At 59.6% G+C, this 7,877-nt stretch overlaps 2 protein-coding genes across 6 annotated transcripts in view; both read left to right on the forward strand.

Moving 5' to 3' along the window:
• WDR81 (WD repeat domain 81) overlaps window positions 1–3,500 on the forward strand; it is a 14,604-nt gene extending 11,104 nt beyond the window's left edge. Inside the window, exons 8-10 of one of the 3 annotated variants that reach the window (XM_017866773.1) lie at window positions 264–409; window positions 729–908; window positions 2,251–3,500. In XM_017866773.1, coding sequence (XP_017722262.1) covers window positions 264–409; window positions 729–908; window positions 2,251–2,571 — 647 coding nt within the window. In that variant the 3' untranslated portion in view covers window positions 2,572–3,500. Of the gene's footprint in view, window positions 1–263; window positions 410–728; window positions 909–2,250 lie in introns of those variants that run through there. The other 2 variants (XR_001884443.1, XM_017866804.1) reach the window with 2 other exon arrangements.
• A 1,129-nt stretch (window positions 3,501–4,629) lies between these two features.
• SERPINF2 (serpin family F member 2) overlaps window positions 4,630–7,877 on the forward strand; it is a 13,974-nt gene continuing 10,726 nt past the window's right edge. The window contains exons 1-6 of one of the 3 annotated variants that reach the window (XM_017866825.1): window positions 4,658–4,741; window positions 5,027–5,177; window positions 6,414–6,480; window positions 6,596–6,634; window positions 6,752–6,814; window positions 7,125–7,326. In XM_017866825.1, coding sequence (XP_017722314.1) covers window positions 6,418–6,480; window positions 6,596–6,634; window positions 6,752–6,814; window positions 7,125–7,326 — 367 coding nt within the window. In that variant the 5' untranslated portion in view covers window positions 4,658–4,741; window positions 5,027–5,177; window positions 6,414–6,417. Of the gene's footprint in view, window positions 4,742–4,826; window positions 4,914–5,026; window positions 5,178–6,413; window positions 6,481–6,595; window positions 6,635–6,751; window positions 6,815–7,124; window positions 7,327–7,877 lie in introns of those variants that run through there. The other 2 variants (XM_017866815.1, XM_017866833.1) reach the window with 2 other exon arrangements.

Genomic DNA, 7,877 nt, shown 5'->3' on the forward strand with positions numbered 1-7,877 from the left:
TTTTTGTATTTTTTTTTAGTAGAGACAGGGTTTCCCCGTGTTAGCCAGGATGGTCTCGATCTCCTGACCTCGTGATCCACCCGTCTCGGCCTCCCAAAGTGCTGGGATTACAGGCTTGAGCCACCGCGCCCGGCCTCTTTAGCATTTTCTAAGGATCTCTGGGGGATGGGAGGCAGGTGTGCGGTGAGTTGGGGGATTAGAAGCTCCCAGGGCTCTTCCATCAGCTGCTGCGACCCCAGATCCACTGTGACTTTCCTTCCCAGGGAAGACCCTTCGCACAGTGGAGCCGCTGGACAGCCGGGTGCCTCTGACTGCGGTGGCTGTCATGCCCGCCCCCCACACCAGCATCACCATGGCCAGCTCTGACTCTACCCTGCGCTTTGTGGACTGCAGGAAGCCTGGTCTGCAGGTCAGGAGGGTCCAGTTCCCTGAGCACTCGCCTGGTTCTCTGGCGACCTGGCAGGGAGGACAGACTCCCCCAAAACAAAGCCAGGATGTCGTTCTGGGGCACTAGTTAGTTTCTTTTTGGTGCTAGATCACCCGCAGCTGCACACCCTGTGGGGCAGTCCTCTGGCCTGTGATGAGGGTGGGGTTCTGGGCTTTTCATGCCCCTTGATGAGGGTCAGAGGTTCAGGCCTTCCTGCCGTGGGGGCTTGGGTGGTGGGCAGGGCCTTGGGGAGCGTGGGATGGGAAGGTGGTGCCTCAGCTCAGCCGCCCTCTCCCTGCAGCACGAGTTCCGACTGGGCGGTGGGCTGAACCCTGGGCTTGTCCGTGCCCTGGCCGTCAGCCCCAGTGGCCGTAGCGTCGTGGCCGGCTTCTCCTCGGGCTTCATGGTGCTCCTGGACACCCGCACGGGCCTGGTTCTGCGAGGCTGGCCAGCCCACGAGGGGGACATCCTGCAGATCAAGGTGACGGGCCAGGTCCCCCTCCCCTTGCTGTGCGGCCCCCGCCCGTGTCCAGCCATCACCCCTGCTTAGGGCCTGCCTGCCCAGGGACAGGCTCGAGCTGGTCTGTCTTATATACCTGGTCCAGGACTGATGGGCAGGGAGGGTGGCTCTCCTGGGCCAACTTGGGAGCCAGTCGCACTGCAGGGGCCTCAGCAGGAGGCAGGCCATGGGGGCGCGAGCCGTGAGGCAGGGCTGACCCTGTTGCTCATGGAGATGTTCTAATGAGTAACCCTTGTCCATATTTGTCTTGCTTGGAGGATCAGGGGTCAGGTCCTGTCCGTGACCCAGTTCAGGTTAAATAAAGCTCAGCTGGGAGGCTGTTTACTGCCCGCAGACCACTGAGCAGAGTCCATGGCCCTGCTGGGCTGCCCTGGCAGGGGCAGGAGCAGGCCTGGGCTTGGGGATCCTGCCCCCCTCTCCTTCCCCTCCCCTCCCTCCATTCTCAGTCACAGGCTTCAGGGAGCTGCTCAGGGAGGCCCAGGAGGGGAGGAACAGGGCTACGTGTGGGAGGATTTCTGCAGGCAGCTGGGACTTTCCTCCCCATCTTGGCTGAGTCCTGCATTGCCCTGCTGAGAGCAGGCCCCAGGGAACCCTGAGCTCAAGGTACCCCTAAATTCTAACTTTCCAAGAAAGTGTCAGGAGGGTTCTGGGGTCAGCCTGGGTGTGAATCCCGGCTCTGCTGCTTACTGGCCCCATGACCTTGTTATGGTTACTTCACTTCTCTGAGCCTCGCTTTTCCTCTCTGTGAAATGGGGACAATGGCAGCATCCACCGCATAGGGTTGTTATGAAGGTCAAGGTTGTCACGTGCACGCCTGGCACCATGCCTATGGGTAGTTCTCAACTTAGAGTGATGACTGGGTTACGGATGCTGAGTGTATTAAAATAGGCCAGGCGCGGTGACTCAAGCCTGTAATCCTAGCACTTTGGGAGGCCGAGACGGGTGGATCACGAGGTCAGGAGATCGAGACCATCCTGGCAAACATGGTGAAACCCCGTCTCTACTAAAAAATACAAAAAACTAGCCGGGCGAGGTGGCGGGCACCTGAAGTCCCGGGAGGCGGAGCTTGCAGTGAGCTGAGATCCGGCCACTGCACTCCAGCCTGGGCGACAGAGCGAGACTCCGTCTCAAAGAAAAAAAAAGAAAAACACGAATATGGTGTGTGTGGGAGGGTGGCCTGTCACCCACCCAGGATGGCCTGTCTCCCTGGAGAGAGACTGTGGAGGGAGCTGGGAAGGCCTTGGGGCTCGAGGGTACACAGAAGGTCCCAGGCCCCTGCTGAGGCTCTCCTCTCCCGGGACAGGCGGTGGAGGGCAGCGTCCTGGTCAGCTCCTCCTCTGACCATTCCTTGACCGTCTGGAAGGAGCTGGAGCAGAAACCCACCCATCACTATAAGTCAGCGTCCGACCCCATCCACACCTTTGACCTGTACGGCAGCGAGGCGGTCACCGGCACTGTGTCCAACAAGATTGGCGTCTGCTCCCTGCTTGAGCCGCCCTCCCAGGCCACCACGAAGCTGAGCTCTGAGAACTTCCGCGGCACGCTCACCAGCCTGGCCCTGCTGCCCACCAAACGCCACCTCCTTCTGGGCTCAGACAACGGGGTTATCCGCCTCCTGGCATAGGCTGAGGCAGGAGCTGGGCGGGCAAGGGTGGGAAGACATCTGCGGGAGTGTGTCTGCTCACCCTGTTCCCCCAAGCAGCAGCTGCCTCCCTGGAGGCCCTGGGTCCCACGCCCTGGGTGCCCACATGGCCTGCCAACTGGGGCCTCCAACTGGAGTGGGGGAGTCCCGGCCCCTAAATCACGAGAGCCACCAAGCCTGCCAGAGGGGTCTCATTCATGACTTGGGGACGCACTGCTCCTAGCAAGCAGGAAGTGAGAGCAGGAAGAAGCATTGCTACCTTCACTTCTCCCCAGCTCTGCCCTCTGGGTCCACATGAGGACAGGGAGGCTCGGGAAGGGGAAGGGAGACTGGCCCTGCCCAGCCGGTCTCTAGCCCCTCACCCCACACTGGGCTCTCTCTGCCTCGTTCCTCTAGGACAGGGAATCTGGCCTGGTCCAGGGCACTGATGGTGCTTGGATTCCAGCCTAAGGAAGGCTGGCCATGGTCCAGGAGTTAAGGGCCAGGGTCTGGGGTTTAAGTGGCCACCCACCCAGGCCCTGGCCAGTGTGGGACCAGGAGGGGAAGGAAGAAAGAGGCTGGGAGCAGGGGAGAGAAGGAGCACTTGGCCAGTGGTGCCTGCCAGGAGTGAGCCCCTGCCTTGCCCAGGAGTGAGCCCATGCCTTGCCTGCCTACCCCTAACTACAGTGTTTGTGCCTTGAGCTGAGGGGGCAGCCTCTGGGCCCTGAACCCCTGCTGGGGCTCCACGACCCTGAGCGAAGGGGTGAGAAGAATCATCTCTGCACCTCGGGTCTCTGCCAGAGGAAGACTGAAACATCCCTGCGGCCTCACCTTCTAGACGGAGATGAGGTCCGCGGTTGGCCCCTGCTGCCTCCTCACAATTTGCAATAGATGTAAATAGGACCAATAAATCCTTTGGAAGAGCCATGGGGCGAACTGAGGCTTGTCTTTTTTTTTTTCCCAATAGAGATGGAGTGTCACTATGTTGCCCAAGCTGGTCTCCAACTGCTGGGCTCAAGCGATCCTCCCGCCTCAGCCTCCCAAAGTATTGGGATTACAGGTGTGAGCCACCACGCCCGGCCTGAGGCTTATCTTGCTGGTGGTGTCAGGGTGGGGAAAGTTGAGACCCAGCAGTTTCCAGGACAGTGAGGGTGGGAAGCAGCCTGATGCAGGGCAGTGAACAGGTGTGAGGGTGGGAAGCAGCCTGATGCAGGGCAGTGAACAGGTGTGAGGGTGGGAAGCAGCCTGATGCAGGGCAGTGAACGTGTGAGGGTGGGAAGCGGCCTGATGCAGGGCAGTGAACAGGTGTGAGGGTGGGAAGCGGCCTGATGCAGGGCAGTGAAGAGCAGGTGTGAAGATGGGAAGCGGCCTGATCTTTGCACAGGCTGCCAGGCTTCTGGTTCACACAGCCCCGGGCCAGTTTCCAGAACCCTCACTCTTGGGTAGGGGAAAGGGACATTGCTCCGGAGTGGCAGGACAGTGGGAGAGGCCGAGTCCCTCTCATCTCTCCTCCCTTACCCCCTGCCTTCCGGGCCCAGTCTGAAGGCAGCCACCCTGGATCCCGGGCTTGTGAGGTTGGGGGTGGCCTTCCTATCCCGGGCTCTCTGCACAGGCTCTTGTGGCTTCCCCTTTCCTCCCCTCGGGAGCGGGAGGCAGCTCTCGGGGAGAAGAAAGGACAATGGCAGTGAGAATCTGGATGTGACTCAGCCCAGCTCTGTGTCCTTGGGCAGGTCACATGGCCTCTCTGAGCCTGGCTGAACCAGGGATGATCCACATCTTGTGGGGTCTCTGGAAGGCTTAACACAGCGCTAGGTTCCTGCGCCTTCTGGATCCGCCCTCTTGGCCAGCCAGATCCAGTCTCTTCACCTCTCTCATCGTGAACTTCCTCTTTCCAGGCTCAGGGGGGACCCAAATATAGGGGGCTCTGTGTGGCTGCCTCAGGATTAGACGCCCTGGTGCGAAAGGGGCTTCTGGCTTCAAGGTCAATGTTTAACCGGATGGGCAAGTCAATATTTACCAGAAGAGAAGGCAACCTGAACAGGGGTTGGCTGAGAGTAAAGGTCCTGGTGGGAGGGGAGGGGTGGGCTGGGCTGGCTGGAGCCCGGGCAGAGTGTGGGGAGCACCCAGGTGGGACCAGAGGAACGTCGTGTGTGGCAGCAAGGAGCCCGCAGAGGTACGAGGGGAGGGGCGGCTCGGCCTGCTCCTTGGGCGGGAGAGGAGGAGGGAGCTGCCTCCCTGGCTGAGGGGTCTGGGCTGGATTTATTCAGGAGGCCTGTCACTCCCCAGCCTCCTCTGGGACTTGAAAAACTGGAGCCTGTTCTTGGCGGGAAGATTCTAATACCCAGGTCGGAGTCGGGGCCCCGGCCAAGGGCTCTTGTGTGGGATGGGGGTGGGCTGGAGGTAGACTGTGAGACCTCCTCTGACTTATCCTCCTGAGACCGACACCTGCCCTTCCCAGAGCCAGCCTGAGGCAGAGTGCAGGTCGAGGCCTGTGATTCTCCTAAATGCAGAGGTGACTCTGGTCAGTCATTCACTGGGCTCCCCTGCTGGGTCAAAAGGCAGCTCTCTGGCCACCTCGCCACCCCTCCTGAGACCTCAGGGCCTCACAGGTATGTCCAGCCTTGTGGGCAAGACCTGACCAGCCTGAGAAAGGCAGGCTAAATGGACGCAGCAGGCTGGGTAGGAGCTCTGGGCTGGGAGCTGTGTGGTGGAGGCTTCAGGGCAGGCTTCCCAGAAGAGGTGGCCTTGAGCCGAGCTGACCTGGGGGAGTGCCAAGCATCGTACTCAGGGTTTACAAAGACGGTCTTACTTATTTATTTTTTTGACACAGAGTCTTGCTCTGTTGCCCAGGCTGGAGTACAGTGGCGTGATCTCGGCTCACTACAACCTCCGCCTCCCGGGTTCAAGCAATTTTCTGCCTCAGCCTCCCGAGTAACTGGGATTACAGGCGCCCGCCACCACACCTGGCTACTTTTTGTGTTTTTAGTAGAGATGAGGTTTCATCATGTTGGCCAGGCTGATCCACCTGCCCTCGGCCTCCCAAAGTGCTGGGATTACAGGCGTGAGCCACTGTGCCTGGCCACAAAGATGGTCACGCCTATAATCCCAGCACTTTGGGAGGAGGCTGAAGTGGGCGGATCGCCTGAGGTTGGGAGTTTGAGAGCAGCCTGACTAACATGGAGAAACCTCGTTTTTACTAAAAAATACAAAATTAGCCGGGCGTGGTGGCACACGCCTGCAATCCCAGCTACTCGGGAGGCTGAAGCAGGAGAATCCCTTGAACCCGGGAGCCGGAGGTTGCGGTGAGCCCAGATTGTGGCATTGCACTCCAGCCTGGGCAACAAGAGCGAAACTCCATCTCAAAAAACAAACAAAAAAACCCCAAAAGACGGTCTCATTTTGGTCCTCACCATGCATGTGAGAGGAATAAGGGAGCTGTGCCACCGTTTTACAAGGTAAGGCCAAGCCCGGCAGAGTTACGGGAAGTGCCAGGTCCTTTGGCAAGAGGCAGCCTGGGTGCAGATGCAGACCTGACTCACAGCTCAGGGCCTCGAAGAATGAGAACGTTTTGTTTCGGTATTTCCCTCCTATTCACCAAAACGCCCTCAGTGCATGCAATACGAAACACCAGAAACTAAACGGGGGAAGAAGCCGGGGGGGATGTCCCAGCCCCAGGAGTGGCAGCCGCTGCTCCTGTGTTTGGGATCTGTTCTGATTCTGGAGCCTGCTTCTTCCCCTTGGCAATCGTGACCCAGGACTTGGCGGTGTCTGTGATGGCGTGGATAGGGTTCCCTGGCGGGCGCGGGGACAGGAGACGGGAACAGAGCTTTTTGTCCCTGCCACAGGAACATGGCGCCGCTCTGGGGGCTCCTGGTGCTCAGCTGGTCCTGCCTGCAAGGTCCCTGCTTCGCGGTGAGGCTGGGCTGGAGTCGAGGTGGGGTGGGGTGGAGGGGGAAGAAGAGGGACATTGGCGTGGAGGGAGGGCTTGGCTCCGAGGGGCCTCCTATCCTCACCCCTTTCTCCGCAGTTCTCCCCTGTGAGCGCCATGGAGCCCTTGGGCTGGCAGGTACTGGGGAGTGAGGAGCCTGTGACTGGGTGGAAGGCCCCGGGGGTTTCACCGGTGGCTTGGGCAGGGTGGGGGGCCTGTGGGAAGGGTCGCTCTCCATCTGTTTCCTTTCTGCAGCTAACTAGTGGGCCAAACCAGGAGAAGGTGTCCCCACTTACTCTCCTCAAGTTGGGCAACCAGGTACAACCAGGTGGGCTGGGGAAGAGTGGGCGGGGCCAGAGGGAGGAGGGCCCATTGGCAGGGGTCGGGAGCAGGGGCGTGTGGTGAGGCTGAGGCTCTGGAGTCCAGAGGCCAGAAGGGAGAGAGGGCGGGAAGGACTGGAGGTGGGCGCCACGCCCCAGAATGCCAGTGCCCTCTGCCTGACACTCCCTCTCCCCTGGGGCTGGGACAAGTTCCTGCTGTCCTCAGGCACAGGGGCTGTGACAAGACCTTCAACACAGAACCTGGAGCTGACCGCTTGACCTCCCTGACCCCTGATCTGTCCCTGCAGGAGCCTGGTGGCCAGACTGCCCTGAAGAGTCCCCCAGGAGTCTGCAGCAGAGACCCCACCCCAGAGCAGACCCGCAGGCTGGCCCAGGCCATGATGGCTTTCACTGCCGACCTGTTCTCCCTGGTGGCTCAAACGTCCACCTGCCCCAACCTCATCCTGTCACCCCTGAGTGTGGCCCTGGCGCTGTCTCACCTGGCACTAGGTACCCTGGCACCACTTGTCCAGACCAAGAGAGCTGGGAGGACAGTAGGAACTCAGTACTCAGTGGTTCTCCGTGGTGGTTCCTCCACCAGGGTCACGTGGCTGTTTGGTAAAAATGCAGATTCCTAGGCCGAGTGTGGTGGCTCATGCCTGTAATCCCAGCACTTTGGGAGGCTGAGGCGAGTGGATCATGAGGTCAGGCCTGGCCAACATGGTGAAACACCGTCTCTACTAAAAATACAAAAAAAGTTAGCCGGACACGGTGGCAGGTGCCTGTAATCCCAGCTACTCGGGAGGCTGAGGCAGAGAATTGCTTGAACCTGCGAGGTGGAGCTTACAGTAAGCCGAGATCACACTACTGCACCCCAGCCTGGGCAACAGAGTGAGATTCCATCTCAACAACAACAACAACAAATTCAGATTCCTAGGCCCCCACCCGTCCGTCTGTGTGGATCAGATCTCAGGGACTGGGCCGGGAATCTGCTTATTTACAAGTCTTCCTCATGCTTTTTTTTTTTTTTTTTTTTTTTTTTTTTTTTTTTTTTTTTTTTT

The sequence above is a fragment of the Rhinopithecus bieti genome, unplaced genomic scaffold (assembly GCF_001698545.2).
Source record: "Rhinopithecus bieti isolate Rb0 unplaced genomic scaffold, ASM169854v2 scaffold_22, whole genome shotgun sequence".
Lineage (NCBI taxonomy): Eukaryota > Metazoa > Chordata > Mammalia > Primates > Cercopithecidae > Rhinopithecus > Rhinopithecus bieti.